Below are 24604 nucleotides of genomic sequence, written 5' to 3'. Positions count from 1 at the left end.
GACTTTTACATACATTTATTGATTTTTATTTCAACAGTGCTGTATGGTTATATTAATAATGGCAGTTGACCCCAGATTAAGCGCACTCCAAGAATTTAGATGTTTTAACTCACTGAATGAAAATGCCCCTAAAATATCATGCATAGGGCACTATGACAGATGAGGTACCCAAAAGACAGAAAAATTCAGAAACCTATTCAAAATGCAGACCTAGATTGCCAAGACTTACTTAGAAGCAAGCAACCTGGTTCTAATGTGGTATCAATGTTTGCTGGTATCTATCACAATTGTGAATTACATTATCTGTCAATTACATAATCTCCTAAATAGCCCATATATATGAAGAAACTGAGACGGGGATTAAGTCATGTATTTAAAGCTACAGACAGAGCCAGACACAGTAGCATGAACCTGTTGTCCCAGTCTCGGGAGGCTGAGGCAGATCTCACCAGCTCGGGGGTCCAAGACCAGACTGGGAAATAAGGTGAGGCCATGTATCAAAAGGTGAGGCGGGGGAAGGGGTGTTGGAGGAATGGGACATGGGCTGACGTATAGACAGATCTACAACAGGAAAAGTAGTTCAAACTTAGAACAAGACATCACAAACAACAGGACCAGAAATGAAGACATAAAGAAACGTGAGCTAGAGAAGAAACTAGCTTGGTGGGAAGGGAAAGAGCTCCAGGGAAGGGATATATAACTACTACAATATAGCCATCCAATTAGATAATAGAAAACAGTATCATTTGAAAAGCTGAAAACAAAATCAACAATTTGCCACATTTATGAGAGATAATGAGGAGAGAAATGCATAGCAAAGTGTTATACTTTTATTCACTTTTGGTAAGTAGACGTTATGGTCAAGAAAGAGGAAGAAAATGCTATCTTGAAAAAATGGAGAAAAGGAAAAATTCAGCTATCCATGGAAACCCTGAGAACATTAGAAAAAACCTACAATAGCCTCCTCCCATCTTCATGTAATTACTCATAGCCAGCACTTTAGTATCAATGCTGTGCCTTCAGCTTTGCCCTTGCCTTTACAGCACCTCCACACGTCTAGTGAAACTCAACCTTAAAGGGCTCTGGCCTCCCCCAGCCTTCAACTGCCATCGCCAGCACCACTGGTTGATGATTCGGTGGGGTCTGGCTCGGAGGTGGCCGGGTCTTGTCTGGCTCAGAACTCGAGTCCGTAACAAAGATTCTCATTACCGAACTTTGTTCTCAGTGAGGGCAAGTGGGTCATCACTGCCAGACAATGGTAACCTCCACAAGAAGAACCGAGGGAGCTCACAGCCTAAAGGCTGAGGGCTCAGGACACAGCCTGGCACAAACACAGCTACAGCATGGCCTTCCTACCCTGGGAGGCTTTGCTTCCTGGGCCTTGGGGTCTGCAGGGTACTGGGTGGGCCCCCTCTGTGACTATTCCTGAAGTTTCTACAGCTGATTCCTCTGTCAGTTACCCACTCACAGCAGCTAACTGTTCAGATTTCTTTCCTTTTCCCCGTCTCACTCCTCTTAGTCTCGTCTTCTGCAAAGCCTGTCCTCAGAGACATGGGGCAGGCAAGGGGCCCCTCTCCTCTGTGTGCACCACCGCTTCTTCGTGGCTCTTCCCCACCAGACAGTGGGCTGTAGGCAGGGACCAGGTCTTAGTTGTTTCTGGACCACCTAGTGTCTGACAGAGCAGGCATGTGTTCAATAAATGTTACAAGAATGAGTGAATAAGAGGGAGGAGTAAACGAAATGGAAGGTAGGTTGGAGGAAAGTTTGATTTGTTGGGATACTCAGTAGAGGTTGAAAAAAATGGAAACTAATATTTTAGCCACTTCTATTACTGGCAAACAAACAATAATCCACCTATAAAACTATCTACCAAAAGCTAAAAGTGCTGGAAACTGCTGGTTTCAAGACTTGATCTACTATTAAGTTCAGAAAATTAATTGTGCAATTCACACTTGCCAGGCACAGAAGGCAGCGACAAGCACTAAAAATAGCACTGTAAAAGAAAACTACAGACTGACAGATTTACAGGGTTTACTGCACATACCACGAAGAAACATCAAACACCAAGAGAAAAAGTTAAAGGGGAAACTTACAATTACCTGCTGGTCTGAAGGAATAAATTCAAGAGCTTTCTGGATGACTCGGCAGCCATACATCTGTAGTGCCAATGATAGAACATGACCTCGAATCCGTTCTGCCAAAGCCAGCTTCTGTTCATGGCTGCCAAACTAGACATAATGTGTGGGTGAACACCATTACTTAGGTAGAAGAGAACAAACCAGAGAAAGCAAAGTATTCATTATTCTGCATCAAGAACTGGCATACATTCTATTAGCTCTATTACGTACGGTTAACTAGAGTGTTTGTTCAAACAAGTACTTCCCAGCCTGATTATGAGGAACTCTTTTTCAATGTTAGAAAATGCCTAATACCCAGCAGTAGTGGTTTCTGTTAAGCAAATATTTAATGCCTCAAGGCTGTCATTAGTTTACAAATACTAGTAAATGTGTCTATACTCCATTAATTATAAGAGCACATATATTTACCCTAAAATGAGTAACAAGTATGGAAGATGCTATTTTTAGGGCTTTAGCAGACATCTAGGAAAAAAGCAAGGGGTTCTTATAGAAAATCTACAGTGGCCCATCAGTGTAAAAGTTCTTCCATGTAGGTGAGGTTTAAACCAAAGCCCACCATGGACATTGCTGTGAATTAGTGTTCTACAACTTTAAAGACTGATTACTATTTATAAGAGGCAACAGACTTGGAGGGGGAAAGATAGTAAAATCAAGAGGCAAGTGTATACAATGTTAAATTCTACTGAGAATCAATTTCCATCCTTGGCTTTTTGTTTTCATCTTAACAGCATAATCAAGAGACTAGAGAATTTATGAATTATCAGTTTGTCCACCCCCTCATTTTCCATCAAGTTCTAAGGACCAGGAAAGTTCTCTAGCCTGTCCCTGACACCCCAAGTTGCATCAAGTAGGAATTCTGTGTTTTCTATCTGTGCCAAAATGGCAATGCAGAGACATTCTAAAATCAAAAATGCAAGAGTCACATTTAGATTGGCTTCTTAGTGGAAGGCTAGAGAACTGGCTTCTCATTAACGTGTCTTCATGGGAAACGTTTAGAAAGTGATGCCCATGAGCAACCCAATTTTTCATCTTAATATGAATCAAATAAAACATGATGTAAGCAGTTTACAAATTTGTTTGTTGGCAGGCAACATTCAATTTTCCATCACTTCCCTCCACATCAGATTCTTCATCTCAATGTTTCATGCCATTCTAGATGTGTAACTTGGGGTTGCCAACAATGGTAAGCAAAACAGCCCTGCCTCTTTAAATTTTTAATTTATTAGAGGAAACACACATTAATCCAATACCCTCATTAATCTTTCTTTATTCAAATTAAGAGATAAAATAAGAAGACAAGGCCAAACGATCTCTCAAGATGTACCTAAAAATCCTTGTGACCACAGTTTATGATAAAAAATACTGGAGTTGGTGTTCAAAGGCAATTCTCTCGAAATCTTTAAAAGATATTTTTATTCCTATTTTCACAGTATCTTATTGTGATCCTGCTAAATTTACCTTACAAAGACTATTTCCTCCAAAATAATGTTTAGTGGAATTACTGTCACAATTAGAAATAACATGTGGGTCCTAAAGAGAGACAGTAGTCAAACCATGTTTCCAAACTAGCCTGGCATCATTTATTCGTGTATTTCTCCCATACTGAATACACTGACTACTGCTAGTTAATAGGAAAACTCTTCAAAAGACCACAACGTGCTTCATTTTAAGAACTGTAATGCAATCACTATTCTTAAGAAAGGCAACGAAAATCAAAAGTTAAGTCTCTAAAAGTCAAAGAATAGAAAAAACAAAGACTCACTTCAAAGAACTTCTGGATGACATAATTTCCGAACACATCCACCATTAGTTGGTAAGCAGCCTGGAGAATTTCATTGAAGACAAGTTGGCGCTCAGCTGCTGTGGCGCGCTCTAGTTTCAGCTGAATGAACCTGAAGGACAAAGTAAAGGGGCAATGGCAGTGTTTAAGGAAGACTTGGAAATTAATAAAGGCATGTCACTCTATAAATTAGTTCTGAAATACATTTTCACATATAGTCAAGTATTGTTTAAGTGAAATTACTTGAGCTCACTCAAAAGAATAATTTCTGAAAACAAGAAATATAACTTTACTGAACTTTTTCTCACTAACTTTAAAAGTATATTTCCATTTTCATATATTCTATTATAGTAGGGCATATGCACAAAATTGTGAATTCTACCTTAGACTTCTGCCTTTAGAAACCAATCCCACGTCTTGAATTCAAAATGTACGGTCCTTACTATATTCTTTAACTCATATCCATAAGAAACAGTATTCAGTATCTTCTGAAACGTAACTCAGTTTGCCTAGTTCAGGTGACTATACCAGGAAAACTTGCTATCTCTGAATTTGGCTTATAGAATCTAGAAATCTTTGTGCAATAGCAAGCTGGTAAGATGTAAAGAGGAGGGAGGTTATTAGAAGCTGTTTCACTAAACACAGAAAGAACAAATGGAAAGATGTGGAATGAAGGGTGGGTGCCATCAGAGAATTATGCTTCATCTCTAGGATCAAGTTCCCCTTCTGGGAATCCCCCAGAGCAGCCAAATAGGAAAGGGCAACCCAAGTCAAATTTGGTTTTCTAGAAAAGTTTCTCTCACTTCTGCAGCATGAGAACAAAGACAAATGGTTGATTTGTTTTACTCCTAAGGATCCGGAATCCAAATTTATCCATGAGTGGTTTCCTGAGCACAAAAGATTCTTCATGACGCTTAACACTGCAAAAATGCAGACATGTCTTCATGATGTCATGTGCTTCTGTTCTGTAAATTGCAGTTTTTAGAGATTCTTACAAGCACACACACACTACTCTACTCTTTCAGAAATGTGAAAGGTTTGTTTGAAGCATGTGATCCAGACCATTTAAAGGACCTTTCTTCTCCTTTAACTGGTGGCCCTCGTATTCATGTCTCTCTGAAGCGAACAGTGGGGGTTATGCTAAATGTGTACTTTGCTCGAATTACACTACGGAGATTTGTTTTAGTATATACCTATGGAGGGATAGTAAGATTGAAGGCATCAAGATCTCAGTTACCTTAAGTGCCAAAGCCAAGTCCTCACCTGGACCCATGCTGGTCTTGGGAAAACTCCATTATATGTCCAGCAATCTCTCGCAGTTGTAAATTAGGGTACCGGTTATTTCGAAAATCTTCCAAAAGTCTGCTCCTGCCAGAGGGCATGACATCAGACATTCCGTATCTCAAACGAGAGGAAGAGAAAAGGGTGCTGCTGGGGCTGAAGAGGCTGGAGGCACTGCTTGCACTTCGGTACTTGGCTTCAGCGCCTGGAGCAGCAGAGATGTATCTTCCACTGCCATTTGTGAGTCCTCCTGTTGGTTACAGAACAGAAGAACTTAAAACCATTCTTATGGAATATCATTCTAAGGGGGGAAAGAAAGCATTCCACATGAAGGCCTGAATCATCTCTGATTTCTTCCATTCTGTTGCTTTTCTATTAGGCTCAATTCTACTACTGCTGCGACTTTCACAAAGATTCACAGGGGAATACGTTTTACAATAGGCTGCTAGCAAGAATGGACCAATAGTTAATGTAACCTTTAGTAAATAGAAGGAGGAAATGTGTCTACCGTGTAAAGCCAGCACCTCAGCACCAGTACTAAGGACTCCGAACATACAAAACACACTGAGACTTCATTGCCTTTCCAACCTGAGCTCTGTGGAGACTCCCTCCATTCTTAAAAACCTTCGCTTCCAGCTGAACCCCACCCTCAAAAACCAGGATATCCAGGCTAGTAATTTATGTATAGGAAGTTCCTGAAAAGGTTTCTGTGCCACTAAACACAAGTTTAAAAATCACTAAGACATCTAAAGCCAAGGTAACAAAAAAGATATACTCTGAAATGGTAGGATTTGAGGTCTTCATCACAAATGGCATCTCTTAATTTCTACGGGATGGAGCCCAAATAACTACAGCAGCAACACCCTTCGTGCCACTGTACTGCTGTTTGGACTGGTGACAAGAAAGATAAGAGTCATAACCAAAAGGCTTATCAGAAAGTAAAGAAGGGCTGGGATTATGGTCCAGTGAACATCACATACCTAGCATGCACAGGCTCTGGGTTCCATCCCGAACACCAGCAAAAAAAAAAAGTAAAAAAAGATGTGAATGAAGCCATTTTTTGTTTGTTTTTGGCAGTGCTAAAGATCAAACTCAGGGCCTGAGCATGCCTCACTGAGTATATCCCAGTCCTGGGTTGTTCTTTCCCCATTTTAAACAGACAAACATACCAAAATATGTAAGAAGTAACACATAAACTGTGAAGAACTTAGATTAATGACAAATTCAGAATCTATGAGAAAAATTACTCACCTGAACTGCCTAAGTTTTAATGAATGTCTTCTGATTTGAACTTTAGTGATAACTACACAAGGATACCAAGGATACCTGTCTTGAATTTCTCCAAAGAATTCCAGGCCCAGCTTCAAAGGTCTGGGTCTCAATGAAAGTGATGGAACCAAAAGAAAATGGCTCAAAGTGAAATATTTACTGAGCATATGTCTTATGCCTAACTCTATGACGCAAGTTTCTCCACAGACACTTTCTATGAAGTTCTCAATGGTACTTTTATAAATTCTCATTTATGTGACAGGAAATTAAGGTCCAGAGAGATGAAATGCTCATTAAAGATACAATATCCTTAACTGTCATGGCCAGAAAGGAGACCCAGGTTCTTGAACTCAGGGTCAGGAACCTCTGCACTTACATGAGACTCATCCTCAGACTCATTTCAAGTTTCTCCAAGACATTGCTATTTTGTTATATTTTACAATATTTCCACATCCAAAGGGGGACAACATTTTAAGGTAGAAAGATTTATTTTGGAGAGAAAATAGTAGCCAAGACTATTCTTTTTATTCCAATTCAGAAAGCACTCTTTCTCCCCTATGTGAAAGTGGGAGAGATGGACAAAGAGATGGTAATACGGGAGGGGCAGCGAGTGCTGGGAGAATGAGACAATAGCAATAGTGTGCCTAAGAAGGAATGGCACAAGTATTCACAGTCTTGAAAACAATTATAAGGGACTTAAACTCGGTCACTGATCAAGGCAGAAGGTACATCTGAAGGTAGCCTGGTCCTTGGTGACAAAATTGAATAGTGGGACAAACTAATCCTGAACAATGGCCTAACTTACTAATAACTGCTAGTTATATAAACCAATATAAATACACTTACTGTTTAAGCTACAAGTAGTTGGATTTTCCGTTATTGTGGCCAAAAACATACTAATCTGTATTTTTAAAGGCTAGAGAGAATAATAGTTAACATGCCCACAAAACAAGCATATACATGGATGTCAGGCAGGTACACACACAGCTTTCATTACTAAAAAAAGAGTTGGCAGAGTGGCTCAAGCAGTAAGAGTGCCTCCCCAGCAAGTGTGAGGCCTTGAGTTCAAGCCCCAGTGCCACCAACAAAAAAAAAATACAAAGTCATTATTAAGAAAAGAAACTTTCCCAGGTACTAGCTTAATCCGTTAATTCAGATATATTTTGTGGGGGCCAATTAATATTTAAGTATTAAAATCATTTCTAAATTTTTGCTTAAAATTATACAAAACATGCCTGCCAAATATCAGACCATCATCATTTGTTGACCAAATCTCTCTTAGGTTATAAATGTGAAAGTCTTCCTGTTTCTGTGATCAGTACACCTATATGAGCTTGCACCCAATATAGCGCTGAAAGTGTTTGAATTCACAACCTAAAATAGGTTTAAAATAAAAGCAACATTTCTCACGAAGCTTTAAAAGCTGCATCTTGTGATTTCCCTGTTTGCTACAGTATTTGGACAGTGGTGAGATTTGTAGAGCTATGTTCTCTACCACTTTCCACCAACACTTAATGGCTTATGTGTTATTTAACATGCTTCAGTTGTTTTATATAATTCCTTAAGAAAAAAAGAAGATTTTTGTTGTTTGGGGTTTTTTTGGTGTTGCTCAGGATGGCACCCAGGGCCTTGTAAATGCTAGGCAGGACTACTGAGCTATACCAGCACTGAAAAGGTTTCCTGTCAGTGACCACCTAGTATTGCACACCCTTGTTATGTAAAATGTTGTTTATTTGCTTTTGGTGCTCACAGAGTTAACAGAACGCACACTAAAGATGTCCTGCCACCTTTAATGAAAAATTTTTGTGGTCCTTGATACCTGGCGCTGCATTTAATATAGGCAGAAGCAACAGTGTTCACCAAAATCTCCCCAATCCACTCTTTACCACCCCAACAAATTAAAGCAAGCTTAATTATAACTGTGTCTAGTACATAACAATATGTCAAAGTGCATTAACTTCCACATGGTTACTTTTACAGACAAGTCATTTCTGAGATTCTACTTAGAATGGGAAAGTACCCAAAGGCACACATGACTGGCAATCTGAAATTCATACAGGTTACTGACCAATAACTTAAAAATTCCTAAATTCGATGTAGGCAAGGGCAGAGAAAGGTAATTTTTTTTGACCTTTGCTTTTCCTAAAAGAATAAAAGCACGTGCAACTTTGAAAATAAAGGAAAGAATAAATAAGAGTTCTATCATGATGAAAAAAATTAGATGGCTATATTCTTTTACCCTGCTCAGATTATGGTCTTTTAAGGCCATTTTACTGTAACTCAAGCCTGTAGCAATAAGCAAGCACAACACTTGCAAAGCACGAAAACCAACAGGGCTGTCAACCACGTACTTTATTCTATCTGTAGCTCTTGAGGCTTAAGCGTTTTAAATGGCACAACCAAGGGATTGGGCAGAAAACCATAAGCATGGGAAAGAATACCAGGAAAAGGGGAGGAAACAGGTACATGATAGAGAGGAGACATGGGTAGGCATAATATAAAACCGTTATGAATCAGACATGTACATCATGCATCATGCACCTTTGCTTTATGAGACAGGACATAGAATTTACTACAGATGAACACTTTAGACATAAGTGAAAAATTCTGGGCTTCATTTAACCCACATATAAGTCGCAAATGAGTTCTACAGTTCTAGCTGTTAGTAATCATACTATGAAAATAATACTGCCAAAATTGAGAAATACAATCATACTTAAGCTAAACAAAATAGATACTTGCAACATCTGCCTTGCTCCGAATCAAAAGCAGTTTATATGTGTTATAAAGCATACATTCATGGGAACACATGTATGGATAGGACAGAGACTGAAGGAATGAAGATTTCACTTTTTTTGAAAACCTTAATTTTATGCCAACAACTCTGACAACTTAGATGAAATGGGCAAATCTCCTCGAAGACCACAAAGTACCAAAACTGACTCAAGAAATACAAACTCTGAACCTGTAAGGCCTATAACATATAAAGAAACTGAATTAGTGATTAAAAATCTTACCATAAATACACCAAGATGGCTTTACTGGTATTCTTTGGTGGTTGTGGGGATTGAACTCAAAGTCTTGTGAGTGCTAGGCAAGTACCCTCCCACTTGAGCAATGCTCCCAACCCTTTACTGGTTAACTTTATAAATGTTTAAGTAAGAAATAATGCCAGTACTCCACAAGCTCCCAGAAATTAGAGCAGTGTGGTGTGTTTACAGACTCATGCTAAAAGTTCAGTATGTAAGCCTCATAAACACAGCACAAGAAAGGAAAACAACATAAACTTTACAAATACAGATACAAAAATCTCAACACAAGTATTAAATAAACAAATCCAACTATGATACACTGGGATTTATTACTAAAATGCAAGGTTGGGTTAGGTTAAAACCTCAAAAGGAATTGATATTCTATGCCTTATTCAGAAATAAAGGACAAAAACCACACAATCATCAATAAAGATGAAAAATACTTGACACTATACAAAAATCAACAAACTTGGAATAGTAGAAAATCACTTTATTCTAATAAATGGCACATACCAACCCCCCCCAAAAAAACTGTACTTAAAGGTAAAAGATAAACACTACCCCTAAATCAGGAATGAGGCAGAGATAAGTGCCCCCATCTATTCTATTCACCATAGTATTAGAGATTTTATCCAGTGTAATCAGACAAGAAAGAGAAATAAAAGGTATACAGACTGGGAAATTTATCATTATTCTTAGGCAAAATGGTCCTGTGTATAGGAATTTGCCTAAAGCCATTAGAACTAACAAACAACAGTGAGTTCACAGGATACAAGGTCAATATACAAAACTCAAGTGGATTTCTATAAACAAAGAATAAAAAAATCCAAAAATAAAACTAGAACACAATTCCACTCACGACAGCTTCAAAAATATACACTTATCTATACACTAAAAATTACAAAACTTTGCTGTAGGAAATGATGCTGAAACAACTACATATCTATACACAAAAAGATGAGCTTTTCTCCAAAACATACAAAAATAACTAAAACTGGCTGGGTTAAAAGTAAGAGCTCAAACAATGAAAATTTTTATACCAAAGATAAGAAAAAATTTCAAATACCATGAATTGGGCAAAGATTTCTTAAATGCTATACCAAAAAGCATGATAAATTGAACATCATCAAAATTTAAAACTGTTGCACTATAAAAGGCAACACTTTAACAATGGAAAAAGCCAAAAACCAGGAGAAAACATATACAAAACGCATACCTGATAAAGGGTTTGTATTCAGAATAAACACTTTTTACAACTCAGTAATAAGTAACCCAAATTTTAAAATGGGCAAAAAATATGAAGAGCCATTACAAAGACAAATAAATGCTAGCAAGCATATAAAAAGAAACTCTAAAGCTGAATGTGGTGACACAGGCCTGAATCTCAGCCCTCTGGTGGCTGAGGGAGGGAAGATGGAAAGTTAAGATGCCAGCAGTGATATCTTGTCTCCAACAACAACAACAAAAGATAGTCTAGCTCATGAGTCATCAGGAAAATGAAAAGTAAAACCACAATGACGTACCATTCATGCTCACTAGAACTGTATTTTAAGAGACAGAGGCGGTAAAAGCTGACGAGAAAGTGCATAGATTGAATCCTCATACATTGCTGGTGAGAATGTAAAATGATGCATCCATCATTGTACAGTAGTTTGGTAGTTTCTTAAAAAGTTTAACATACAAACCAGCAACTGTCAGAGAGGAATTAAAACATGTCCATAAAAAGACTTGCATGCAAATGCTCAGAGCAGCCAGGCGCTGGTGACTCATGCCTGTAATCCTAGCTACTCAGGAGGCAGAGATAAGGAGGACTGCAGTTCCAAGCCAGCCCAAGCAAATAGTTCAGGAGACCCTAGCTCAGAACAAAAGACAAAAAACATCACAAAAAGGACCGGTGGAGTGGTTCATCTGAGTTCAAACCCCATACTGGCCTGGGGCGCAGCGGGGGAGAGGGTTCAGAGCAGCATAATCTATAAGAGCTGAAACTGGAACCCAACAATGTCCACTGCCTGTCAGTGGAAGGATGAAATGGATGGAATACAAACAATAAAAAGGAATGCTCTACTGTCACATGATGGATAATTCTCAAAAACATGCAGGTAAAAAGCCAGACAGACGAAACTGTGCACAGAAAATGTTCAGAAAATGCAAATCTGAAAACACAAAGCAGAACACGGTTGACTAGGGTTGGGAATGGGGATTAACTGTAAATGGACATGACAGGTCTTACTGGGGGATGGAAGTGTTCTAATACAATGGGATATTTTGTTGGGAGATGGGTGGTGGCGGGGGACTGGAGTTTGAACTTAGAGCTTTGCACTTGCAAAGCAGGTGCTCAACCACTTGAGCAACACTTCTAGTCCATTTTGCTCTGGTTATTTTAGAGATGAGGGTCTCTCAACTATTTGTCAGGCTGACCTCAAAGAGTGATGCTCCCAATCTCAGACTCCCAAGTGGCTAGGACTACAGGCGGGAGCTACTGGCACCCAGCTCTTAATATAGATTTCTTAATGGCAGTTGCACAACTTACACAGCTAAACTAAAATTCATCAAATACTACATAACTGAAATGGACCAATTTTATGAAACGTGAAATGTAATGCAGTAAAGTTTTTGTTTGCCCTAATTCTAGACTATAAATAATTGGTAATGAAAATTTACTATAGTTTTGTTTTGTTTTGGTCTACAGTACTGGGCAGTGAACTCAGGGCCTTATGCTTGCTAGGCAAACACTCTACCATTTGAGCCATGCCCTCAGACCCATGGAGGGTGACTGATGAATAAATAATGAAAAGCAGGTGACTAACTTTCTTAGAATATTCTAACATATTTGTGACTACTTGGAGGAAATGTGAGAGTGATGTGGTAGAAAAAAATACCCACACTGGTACAACAGACAGACAAGCTGGTTTGTGCAGTCAATAAGCTATAGCTGTGTAGCACTGGAGAATTTATTAAGCCAGGCTGAGTGTAAGTTTCCGTGTGTAGAAGTTATTGTGAGTGTTCAACACATTGAATATCAAATGCATAGCATGGCTCCTCATAGTGTAACTGATTGATTACTAATAACAGCAGTAAAGTATTAACAACAGTAGCTTCACTGGACATGTATGTATGTATCCATGTGAGTTGTGTGCATGTGTGCATGCGCACATGTGCACGTGTGTGAGGGACCTTTGGAACCTATTAGAAACCAGTCACCACATCTTTGTTTTCTGTAGGTTAAAACTGAAGCATAAAAGATCTCCTTCCTCAAGGAGGCAGATTGAGCTGAGGCAAAATTCTGCCAACACAATCACACTGCTCCTCAGGAGTGTTAGGTATACTGTGTATCACATGCAGCACTGAAGTCCAATGAAAATGCACATAAATTGCTTACTTACATGGGGGTCAAATTTTGAAGGAAAAATACATTAATCATAAATCTATGCAGGATCAAATCATTACAAGAAATAACACACCAATTATTATTTACCACTAAACAAACACAGCAGGAATTAAGACGTATTTAACTGAATTGCTGATACACTGGAAAGAGGAAAGGCAACAGGCGTGCCAGCAGTATTTCCAACTGCATTGTCACATGCCAGGAGCCACAGCACTGATCTCAGGAGTTGAGACACTGTAGCCTACAGGATAAATCTGGTCTGCTACCTGCTTTTCATCAATAAAGTTTTATTAGAAGACAGTTATACACTAGTTCATTTACACTTTGTGGCTGCTTCCACACTACAGTGACCATCTGGCCCATCAAACAAAACTGAAAATATTTACATGGCTCTTTAAAAATAAAGCTTTGAATTAGTTTATTCACTACTAAGTATGGGGTGACATATTTCAAATGTTTAAATGAAGCAATTAAAAGGTAGTACTTCTGGACCCAATAATGCACTAGCTCAAAAGTTATTCTGGGCACAAAACATGACAGGGATACACCCTGAAATTACATGCGTTGGAGTCAAACATCTATTGAAATATGAGCCCGCCTAGGTAAGATACTTAGGTTCTGAGCCTCAGATTCTTCAATCTGCATGGGGCCTACGCCTTCCAAAGCCTTATGTACAGGACCAAACCATTATCAGTAGGACCTCCTAAGGTTAGGCCAATAAATGTTCATTCCACCCTTCTGACCATAAATCAAACTGGGACTTTCACTTCCCCCTCCTGATCTTGCATTAACCTACAGTTTTTAAAGCCAGGCAATCAGTCACTAGGAAGTACTGTTGTATAACATATCCCATCCCCTTACCTGTCCACTGTGGACTACCAACTGAAGAATGTCCCTGCAACTTTTCTAAAATTTAAAATACACATACTTTTGTCTTCAAAATAACTCTATTTCCCTACACACAGTCTTTTTTTTTTTCCCATTTTTTTTTATTCCTCATTTCTGAGTTCATAAACTTGTTAAAGACAGAATCTTCTAGGTAAAGCAGCCATCCATGCTAACTTGCCCAGGACAGTCCTGATTGAGGTCTATCATCACAGAGTAATTGATAGCACCCCTCCCCCCATCTGCTCACCAATATGTAGCCACTCTACTTCTAAGAGCCAACTCTCCCTGACTGGGAAATAAATTATTATCTCAAAATGCAAACCTGGTAAACAACTAGGGCAGGGGAAAGGGCACTGTGTTCATCCTCACATCCTAAAAGATGTAGAGATTTACTCCTAAAATGCTAACTTTCTTTTCATTCTTTAGAGCCTGCTGCTTGCTTAGAATGTTCTTTATTCTTCTCATTTCCTAGGATCTAGACAGTAACAACTTGTAAATCTCACACATGAAATAATCTTAACTGCATAATGGGGAAAGACACGTATACTACATGTATATGTTTAAGAGTAAATTTTCATATTTATTTGAAAATCTTCAAAAAAAATTAAATAACATGCTTTATGTGAAAAGGCAAGATATTAATAGCATATATGGGAGAGGGAAAAATCTGAAAAGAAATAAAACAAAATATTAACTGTGGTGGTTTTACAGGTGTTGGTACTAGGTGGATAAATTCTTTGTCTCTGTCTCTGTGTTCTCCAGTCTCACTGCAATGAACCTGTTCTGTGTTTATGGTGAAAGACTCCCACAAGTAGCCAAAGAACAAAATGTTCATAGTAAGCTGAAGTGAATATACAGGGGGTGTACCAAAATGCTAAGCCATCCCAAACTGCTATACTAGCTATAGGTACAGCCTAAACAACATGAGGTATTTACCGAAGGCACAGAACACCCCGGACACTTCTAGGATAGAGGGATTGTCCTTTCTTATGCAAAGTACTTGTAATGTCATTAGTGGCAAGAGATTTCTAGAGTTCAAGGTGGTGTTAGAGTAATGATTCTTACCCAGGTTTAAGCTTGAAGAGGATCCATGTGAAGAGAGGGAAGGAGGTGGTGTCTGTGAATGTCCTGGTCCCTGACTAGGGAGAGGCATGCCCACGGGTCCAGGAGAGGAGGAAAAGCTAAGGCCGTTATAAAAACTGTGTCCAATGGGGGTCAAGCTGCTCGATGTCCTCTTATAAAGGTCACTGCTGCCAGTCAGGGAGTCACGGCGGGAGCCACTGCCAGTGTTGGAGTTTGCAACTAAAATGGAATTAAAACAATGCAGATAAGAACAGGCCTGTTCTTCGAAGAACAAGCCCAGTGACCTGTTCCTAACACTTTGATCCAGACTCCTTACCACCGCAAATGTGTCAGCAGAGACAGCCTAACTGTTAATGTATCAGTTCTAGGGGCAGATAAAGTAATAAAGAGGACATGGCTCAGGTTGGCATGAGACTTTTGTTCAAAACATCAACACATATATGCCAAATTTACCTTCTTTTGGTGTCATATACTATGGGATAGGGGTGGGTTCAAAAGATCTGACGGCCACATAAACTATGGGAAAAGGTGAAAGAAAATGAACTAGATAGAATGCCTTTCACTAGCCAAAAGGTTCTAACAGAAAAATGGAATACAGAAAAAAAGATCTGTAAACAGGGTATACCACCCCACTACCCAAGACTTGCATATGAAAGCCAGCTGCCTCGGCAGGCTCAATCAAGAGTTACCAGTAGCCTCCAATTCCAGTTAGGATAGTTTCCTTCAAACATGCTCTTCTGTTTTGAGATCACATTGTTTGTTATAACCACTGCAATTATCAAACTCTTTCCTGGACTACATTCCTGCTTTTGTTTCCTCCCATCAAAACATTTAAAATATCTTGGTCTAACATCCTTCCTCTCAGTGTTCCATAATGTCTACCCAAATGTTGTTCAAAAGACTGAAGAAAACTCCTAACTCTAAGGTCTTCAAGCCAAGCACCTGGCACAGTCTCAAATGTGGGGTACTCAGCCCTGGGAGCTTCCTAAGTCCTCCTTCCTCACTTAACATCCACATTTCTACGGTTCCCTCCACAATTTTCATTGCCTAAAAAAATGTCTGGTTTTTGAGTGCCTGAAACAAATTAATGATGTGAGTGTAAGTAAGTAGCAACAAGAGCATGGACCTGAAACAGGCCCCAACTTGCTTTCAACAGTCAATTGTCTCAAAGATTATGTGGGCTGACTGGATTCCCGGGGGCTCAATGCAGATCTGTCTGCTTGTCCAGGTTTCATGCATGGTGAGGGTTCCAGAAAGCTTGGAAAACTCATGAAAATTCAGTTTTAACAACATTATCAGTCTAATTTCTACCTGCTGTTCCAAACCCTCCAAGGGCTGATCCCAGGGTGGCGCCGAGAGAACTGCTGCTTCCAAATCCCAAGGATGTGTTGGCAGGCTGGGCAGAGCCCTGGGAGAAGAGGGAGCTGCTCTGTGAGTTGCTGCTCAGAGAGTTGTTGCCATAGAAAGAGCTGGATGCCAGGTTATTACTGGGCTGCTGCTGAGGCTGGGGCTGAGGCTGCTGGGTTCCTAAGGGACGAAATGGTCCATTTGTTGTTCCAGCAAGACCACCGGCGGCTCCATTTGCTGAAGCTGCGGCCGCTGCAACAGCTACGAGGAAGAAAGCAAACCATTTGGCTATGAAAGACAATGGCCACATTTCTAGGCTGTATTTTTACCCATTTCTTCAAACCTTTTAATGCTGCTTATCTTTTCAATGCACACACAAACCTTGTAAAAGAACTGTAAGTTGTGTTTGATCCCTTCATCTGCAGCTTCTACTTTCTATTTCTACTACTGAATGGAAGTCAAAATTCCATGGGTGTAAACTCATTATGTTGGCAGCTTATTTTAAGTGTCTATAGTTGAAAGGGAGATTAATCACCAGATGTACCCATTAAACACAACTACTTCCCAAAATCTCAAATTCTATACATATCCATGGTAATGTTTTCCCCCAAAACTATGCCCTAAAATTCTTATTTTAGTATACTGCTTTCTTCCAGATATTCCCTCTACTGTTTGAAATTTAAAAAACAAAACAAACAAACAAACAAAAAAAACCCATGAAACTTAACATAACTGGCAGGGCAGGATGGTGCATACCTGTAATACCAGCTACTCAGGACAGGAGGATCCTGAGTTTGAGGCCAGCATGGACAAAGTTAGGGAGATCCTATCTCAAAATCAGAATACAAACAAAAGGGATTGAGACATGGCTAAAGTGATGAGGGCTTCCTAAATGATAGAGGCCCCTGAGTTCAATACCCAGTGCAATGGGTGCAGGGCGGGGAGCTTAATATAAACATCTATTGCCCTCCTCCAAACAAATGTATTGTTCTACGAGTTCTACTTTTTTCCCACTTTTGCAACTGCTCCTCCACCAAAATCAATCTTTCTCTCCCCTCCCCAAATGATCTGAAAAACAATGAATAGGGCTTCTGTGATTAGAATTCTTCCAAAAGTGCTATTTTGTGTGAGCAAGCCAACTACCTATGTTGTCAATGGAGCCGGTCCTTGCTTCTCACCAGGTGGTACATGACCATCAGCAGAATCAGAATCCATTAAGGTCACTTGCTGCTTCTGATTCTTTCTTTGAAATATTACAGGGTAAAACTGTAATGGTGAGAATTATTAAGTAAAGCACATTTCACTATATTTTAAGAATATAAGGGCTGGTGATGTGGCTCAAGTGGTATAGTGCCAAGAGTTCAAACCCCAGTACTACTCAAAAACAAACAAAAAAAAGAGTATTATCATCTGTTGACCCCACCTTCCATGTTATCTCACAGGAGTCCACCAAGATGAAGCTTACCTGCTTGTGCTGCTGAGGAACTAATGATGACTGGGGCAGGAGCTACAAGCCGAACAGGAGCTCCAAGACCATTTCTTGCTCCTGCATTTACCACAAGGGCACCAGTTTGGTCATAGTAAGCAGCAGGCGCCAAGACTGGATAACCTAGGAAAAGCAAGCCAACATAAAAAGGTATATATACCATAATCTCCCTCCTTACCCACAATTATCCATAGTCAACCACCATGTAAAAACATTAAATGAAAACTCCTGAAACAAGTAATTCATATTGCATGCTATTTTGGGTAGCATAGTGAAATCTCACATCACTGTACTCCATCTACCAGGGAGATAAATAGTCCCTTTACCCAGCATATCTGCACTGTAAATGCTACCCTACCCATCTGTTAGTCACTTAGTAGCCATCTCAGTTAACATACTGTCTCAGATCAGTGTTGGTACTGCAATGCTTGTATTCAAGTAACCCTTATTTTATTTAGTAATGGCCCCACAATAGTAGTGATGCTGGCAATTCAGATATGACAGAGAAGCCATTAAGTGCTCAGTGAGAAAGTTCTTGAGTTAATAAGAATAAAAATCACATGCTCAGACTGCTAGAATCTATAGTAACATATAACTGTTAATCTCTTACTGTGTCTAAATTAAGTTTTATCATATATCATACAGGGAAAAAATACAGTGTATATATTGGCTTCAGTACTACCTAGTTTCAGGCATATTCTGGGGGCATAATACCCACAGAGGTAAGGGGAAACCTCTGTATTATACAAATGTCTCCTGGGTACCAGCATGTTGTAAATAGTCACAAACTCAGCTTTGAGAGACAGACCTAGATTTATATCCTGGCTCTACCACTTAAATAGGTGGATGGCCTTGAATCTTAGGGAATCCATTCTCTGATCTGTAAAAAAAGGATAATAAGAGTGTCATCTGCTTCATAAAGTGCTTGGGACGATTAAGTTAAAGATGAATGTAAAAGGTCTACCATGATGTCTGGCACACAGTCAGTGCATAATAAGAAATAGTCTTATTTGTCCTCTGCTGATTGTTAGGAAGGTAATTTGGCACAATAGGGAATATCTGTGCTCTTATATGTGCTAACCAAGGCTATCACCTCAATCATATACTGGCAAGTTTCTGATTTCTTGACTGTACAAACAGCAGAAGCTACAATGATCCCAATAATCATAACATCTGCATACCATATAATAATCTAAGCCCAAATATCTTGCAAGTTAGCAGGAAAAACCTAGACAAGGCTCAATTAACAGGATCTTTCACCACTATAAAACAGAAATAGAATCTTCAAATCCTAAGTAGGGATAAATGAGCAACTGTAGGTGATTTTCTAAATAAACGTTAAGCTGAGGTCCAACAAGAACGTTTATCAAATGTAGAATACAAACTACATCCGATTTCAGGCAAAGCATAGGACAGTGAGCCAACAATGTATATTCATGATATATGTACATTTATAACCATTCAGAGGACAGATAAAAAGCATCTCTACTATTTGTTTGGGATAACACCTAGAAATGTAAAGGATGATTTTTGAGAATACCAGGAATTTCTCCCAAACTATGTTGTTCACATATATAAACATAGACTAAAGCCTTGGAGTAATGCTAAAATAGGTTGAGCACTCCACCTTTTCATAATCCCAAGGGAGAAAATAGATTATAACAAAGCCACATATTCCAAGCCACATGGACATTCATGTATCTCCAAGACTGGCTCAGAATAATTCTCTCATCAATGAACCTGGTCTAAGTGAGGGCAAGTGTTTATCATCCTTGCCAGTCCCCAAATCATGATAAGCCCCAGCAAGCAGAAAGCACTACCCATCACCCCCAAAGTAAGAGAAACTACAATGCAGCCTCACCTGGCATGCCTGCAGCCAGTCCTTGCCCAAATGCAAGTGCAGAATTCACTGCTGCAGCTGCAACTAGTGGATCTGTTTGCTGTCCCTGCTGGTTCTGATTTGGGGTCAAAGGACGCTGGCTGGCTCCTCCACGGAGAACCTAGAGATGGGATTCAGAAATAAGTAAATTACTTCCTTTTCATTGTAAGTATCTAAGACCCACCATATGCTGTAGTTGAGATGACAACATTAAGAGTTACAAGTTGTAGGACTGGAGGTGTGGCTCAAGTGATAAGAGCACCTGCTTTATAACTATGAAGCCCTGAGTTTAAATTCCAGTTCCATAGCATGGCTATTACAATAAAAATCCAATTAATAAAATATTATATGGTGAAACTGCATTCTACCATTCTTAGTTTTAAGCATACTACCATTATAAAAAGTAAAGAGCAGGATGTGAGGGCGATCTGGCTGCGACACCTGTCAGCCCATTCATCACCAGGGTTGATTCGGCTGATCTGGCTGGCTAGGCGGGTGTCCCCTTCCTCCCTCACCACTCCATGTGCGTCCCTCCCGAAGCTGAGCGCTTGGTGCAAGAGGACAACCATCCCTGATAGAGGAGGGCTGTTCTTCAGTCAAGGGTATACGAGTAGCTGCGCTCCCCTGCTAGAACCTCCAAAACAAGCTCTCAAAGTAAAGAGCGTATAACAGGGATAATTCCTTCCCTAATCAAATATTTGATTTATACTCTGTGGCGGACACTAGGCACAGAGCAATGAACAAGGCAGTAGAGCCCCTGCCTTCATGAAGTTTTTATCCTAGTGAACAACAAGGACAATAATCAGAGCTACACAATGTCAATGTTCTGACCAAAGTGGGAGAAGAAATGGTGAAAAGGTGTAGTTTAGAGAAGAAGAACAGCACCTACCCACATATTTAAGCCAAAGTCTCTGTCTAAAGCACACACATATGAAGCTACATTGTTGATGTAGACTATCAAGAGTATTTTCTCTACCCTGACACTAGTGCCTTCTGCTCAAAAACCAAATGACAGCCAGATGTGGTGTGTGTGCCTGTAATCTCAACACTTGGGGGGCTGAGGAAGAAGTGCTGTGAGCTTGAGGCCAGCCTGGGGGATACATAAGGAGACCCTGACTCAAAAGAATAAGAGAGAGAGAAAGAACTGCAAAACAACACATTTGATGGCTTCCGGCCTATTTCTCTTCTTTCAGAGACTCCACAAACACACTCATCTAAAGGGAGAGGAACATTAGTCAAGTTAACTGCAGAATGTCAACCCTGCCACTGTGGGTATTTTGCTTTTTGTTTTAGTTTTCGAGACACATCTCATGAAGCTCAGGCTGGCCTGGAATTTGCTATATAGCACAGGCTGGTCTCAAACTCATGATGCTCCTGTTTAGCCTCCAAGGTGCTGGGATTACAACTTTGTGCCATCACATCCTACGTGTTTCATTTTATTAATGAAATGTATGCAGTCATAGCAGGGGGTACAGCACAGTGGAAGTATGCCTGTCTAGAATGTGCAAGGTCTTGATTCCCAGCACCATAAAAACAAGAAACCCCCCCAAAACAGGTATTTCAGGCCTGCCTAGGAAAAAACTTAGCAAGACCCTATGGCAACCAGTAAGCTGGGTGTTGTGGCAGGAGCACTTCTATAACCCCAACTATGCTGGAGATATAACTAGAAGAATGAAGTCTGAGACTGATCTCAGGCAAAAAGAGAGACCCTATCTGGGGAAAAAAAAAAAAAGTAAAGCAAAAAGGGCTGGGGGTAATGCTCAAATGGTACAGCACAAGCAAGCACAAGCTCTGACTTCAAACTTCAGTACTGCCCTCCCATCAAAGTATTAAGATGTTAACAATTATTCATATTCTAAATGACCCATTTCACAAGATCTACTCCAACAAGTGAAAAATGCCAAGTCCATATGGCAATGCTAAAATTATCAAAGTTTCTACAATGTGTTCTGAAATGTTTTCAATCACAAAGTTCTTATCACAGTACTTTCAATTTCATCTATTAAAGTTAGGCATGTACTTAACAACTTGAGTACACGTTATGAATGGTAATTTGGTTAAAAATGTACAATAATAAACAATTAACTATTTTTTAAATGAGTGTAAGGTGAACAACATTGTCAACTCTGGCAAGGAAAGACGTAAGATGTATGGATAAGTTGGTGGAGTGGCTCAGGTGGTAGAGCGCCTGCCAAGGAAGCATGAGGCCCTAAGTTCAAATTCCAGTACCACAAAGAAAAAAAAAAAAAAGTGTGGACCCAAAATCTCTTATTTCTTTACGAGAGTTTAACCACTGATCTTGCAGATAATGCTGAGAATATTCAAAATGTCTAAAAGGCACAGTTCCTAATACCCAGTACGTAATCAACAACCAGTAGCTTACCACCATTACTGAAATACTATGCAATTTGTTTTGTTTGTGACTCTAACCAACTTCACATGAGAATGTTTGAACTACATGGCCAGAAGAGGCAAGAGGGCTACCCAGAAAATTTTCATTAGTATAAGCTTATTCCAAGAAAATAATCAGTAACAGGCAAGGATGTTCAGCAATATCATCTGTAACACGAAAATCTTGTTAAATTAAATATCAAATATAAAACTTGCTCAGCAGGTGCTCTACCACATGAGCCACTTTACAAGCCATGTTTTGTGTTGGGTATTTTTGGGACAGGGTCCCATGAACTGCCAGGACTGTCTTAGAACTGTGATCCTCCTGATCTCTGCCTCCAGAGTAGCTAGGATTACAGGTATGAGCCTCGGGTGCCAGGCTTCATATTAATTTTTTTTAACACAAAGGTTTAGGGTGACTTTTCTTCAGGTTTCCACTTTACCACAATTTATAGCAATGAGGAGATAATAAGGCCTCACACTTATTAGGTACGCACTCTATTACTTGAGTCACTCCACCAGCACATGTCTATTTTTAAAGAAAGCAAAGTAAGCAAACATATTCTTAGAAGTTAACTATTCTTTCCAACTCAATTAAAAATCTCACATAAGTTAATACAGGTGTGTTTAATACTTATATCCAATCCAAGAGTGGTTGTAAGTAAGCAGTCTAAAAACACTATAACCTACACCTTGGTTGGCAAAAACCTGAAGCAAAGTGGAAATGGTGCTCAGTAGGCAAGTATAATATGGCAGGATGGAGACGTTCCCATTGTCAGAACAACCCTTGCCATTTGCTGTCTATGCAACACACTACATAATTTCCTCATATGAAAGATGAATTAATATCAATCGCCTCACCTAGTTTCACTGACCAAAATGCCTGATACTTAAAAGGCATTCTGCCAGAGTGGTTCAATCTGAGCCTAAAATCAGAGAGCTCACACATTCATACCATTTTTCTATTAGGAGCAACATCATCTGTTAGCTACAGTCAATACTAAAGGTCACATTTACCTGTTGCCCCCCTTGCTGAGCCTGTGGGGTGGTCTGCTGGTTAGCAGAATTGCTTGCTGCTGCTGCAGCAGCAGCTTGCTGCTGGAAAAGACTGGCAGGGTAGACTCCCCAGGGAGTGACTCCATAATACTGGTGAGGGACCACAGCTGGGCCTAAAAATAACAAGAGAAAGGTAAGGACAGTTTTGACTAGTAAGCATCATCTTAGGGTTTCCAAATACTATTATCTGACTCAAGGGGTCATACTGAGATCTGAGATCTTCAAATATTAAGTTAATGGATACACACTGATTTGTGCTACATAATCACTGTCTTTTTAAAATAACTATAACACAACATCCTCACAGCAATGTCTTCTGAAGTCAGTAATATGCTCCAGGCCTAGAGGAAAAGACAGTAAGGGATAAACATTGAAGAATTTTAAAGGAGATTAACTAAGAAATTGAAAGAAACTGGATTTAAGAAAAGATCGAGAAACTGGCCTAGGAAGAAGTCATGTTTTTCCCATGAGAAAGAAAGGATGCCTGATAAATAAAGACAAAGTTTGTTGTTAAAAGGGAAATAAATGGAGGATTTGTGTTCTTTAAGTGATGGGAAAGAATAAAGTTCGGTTGTATCCCACTTTTAAGTGGTAAGAGTGGCACCTGAAGGGATGAATAGATATCAGGCCCCCAGTGCATCATTAAATCCAGAAGCATGAATTAGTCTTCTGATAATAAAACCCAGGCAATCTACTGAACATCCATTGTTCACTTGGATTTTTTTCCTGAAGCAAAGTCACAAACATTATTAAACACAATATTCAAATACTGACATATGAAATTTTAAATCTCAACACTGAATACAAATTGACTTATTACAGACCTGCTGAATATTCCAAACAAAAGGAAGCATTCTGCTTTAATCCAAATGATCTATTCACCTTCTTTGGCAGCAAGCTACATATAGCCACATAGGGTAGGAAGCAGAAATGTAACAAATAGCAACTTATGTACAACAGAAGGCTAAGTCATAGAATTCACTGATTAAGATGATGATGAAAAATATCAAGGATGCACATTTGCCAATGAAAAACAGTAAGATAAAAATAGTTGAAATGGTAAATTTTGCTATTCGTATTTTAAATAAAAAATGTCACAAAAGGACTCAAAGCCAGCTCCTCAAATCTGCTGAAACACAGCTACAATTTGATTTTTCTTAAAAGAGAGTAAAACATCTGCAGCTTGTTTATTAGTAATAATCAAGTTCCAATCAGTTGTTCTATTTTGACACAGTGGTTACATGAAACACAGACTACATTGTCAAGATAAACAAGCACATCTCTCCCCACCCCCGTCTTAGGCTTCTAAAACACAAGTAGGCAATACTGTATCATTGCTTTTGATAAGTCTGACATTTTTAACTTGGAATTTTTTGTACCTGTGCGCTTTGTAAAGACCAAGAAGTTCTGTCTACAAACATAAGTGTCCACTCTGCCTGGGAGCAGAATGAAGGTGCTGTTTAGAAAAGTGATGTTACAATATAAACTATTTTATTACAATATTCAAGTGAGTTAAAACATTTTTAACTTGTCAGAACCTTATTAGTGTAGAATCCATACATCCAAGTTAAACAAAAAATGTTGAG

General features: G+C 39.3%; 1 protein-coding gene and 2 non-coding genes across 23 annotated transcripts in view; all 3 read right to left on the bottom strand.

Annotated features, from left to right (window-relative positions):
* The window catches only part of Pum1 (pumilio RNA binding family member 1), a 112885-nt gene that overhangs the window by 10839 nt on the left and 77442 nt on the right, over positions 1-24604 (bottom strand). For 10 of the 21 annotated variants that reach the window (XM_074080749.1, XM_020156600.2, XM_020156601.2 and 7 more), the window contains 8 exons: positions 22980-23131; positions 19554-19692; positions 17672-17815; positions 16171-16467; positions 14842-15078; positions 5182-5449; positions 3901-4030; positions 2094-2228 (listed from right to left, as the gene is read on the bottom strand). In XM_074080749.1, coding sequence (XP_073936850.1) covers positions 2094-2228; positions 3901-4030; positions 5182-5449; positions 14842-15078; positions 16171-16467; positions 17672-17815; positions 19554-19692; positions 22980-23131 — 1502 coding nt within the window. The remainder of the gene's footprint in view (positions 1-2093; positions 2229-3900; positions 4031-5181; positions 5450-14841; positions 15079-16170; positions 16468-17671; positions 17816-19553; positions 19693-22979; positions 23132-24604) is intronic. The other 11 variants (XM_074080750.1, XM_074080743.1, XM_074080744.1 and 8 more) reach the window with 4 other exon arrangements.
* On the bottom strand, positions 1169-1253 carry LOC141425290 (small nucleolar RNA SNORD103/SNORD85). Its single transcript, XR_012450360.1, has one exon. It is a non-coding gene; the product is annotated as a small nucleolar RNA SNORD103/SNORD85 (small nucleolar RNA).
* Positions 19401-19472, bottom strand: LOC141425292 (small nucleolar RNA SNORD103/SNORD85). Its single transcript, XR_012450362.1, has one exon. It is a non-coding gene; the product is annotated as a small nucleolar RNA SNORD103/SNORD85 (small nucleolar RNA).

This window comes from Castor canadensis, chromosome 7 (assembly GCF_047511655.1).
Source record: "Castor canadensis chromosome 7, mCasCan1.hap1v2, whole genome shotgun sequence".
Classification (NCBI taxonomy): domain Eukaryota; kingdom Metazoa; phylum Chordata; class Mammalia; order Rodentia; family Castoridae; genus Castor; species Castor canadensis.
Note: the sequence above shows the minus strand (reverse complement) of the source record. Positions and strands in the feature narration are given on the sequence as shown.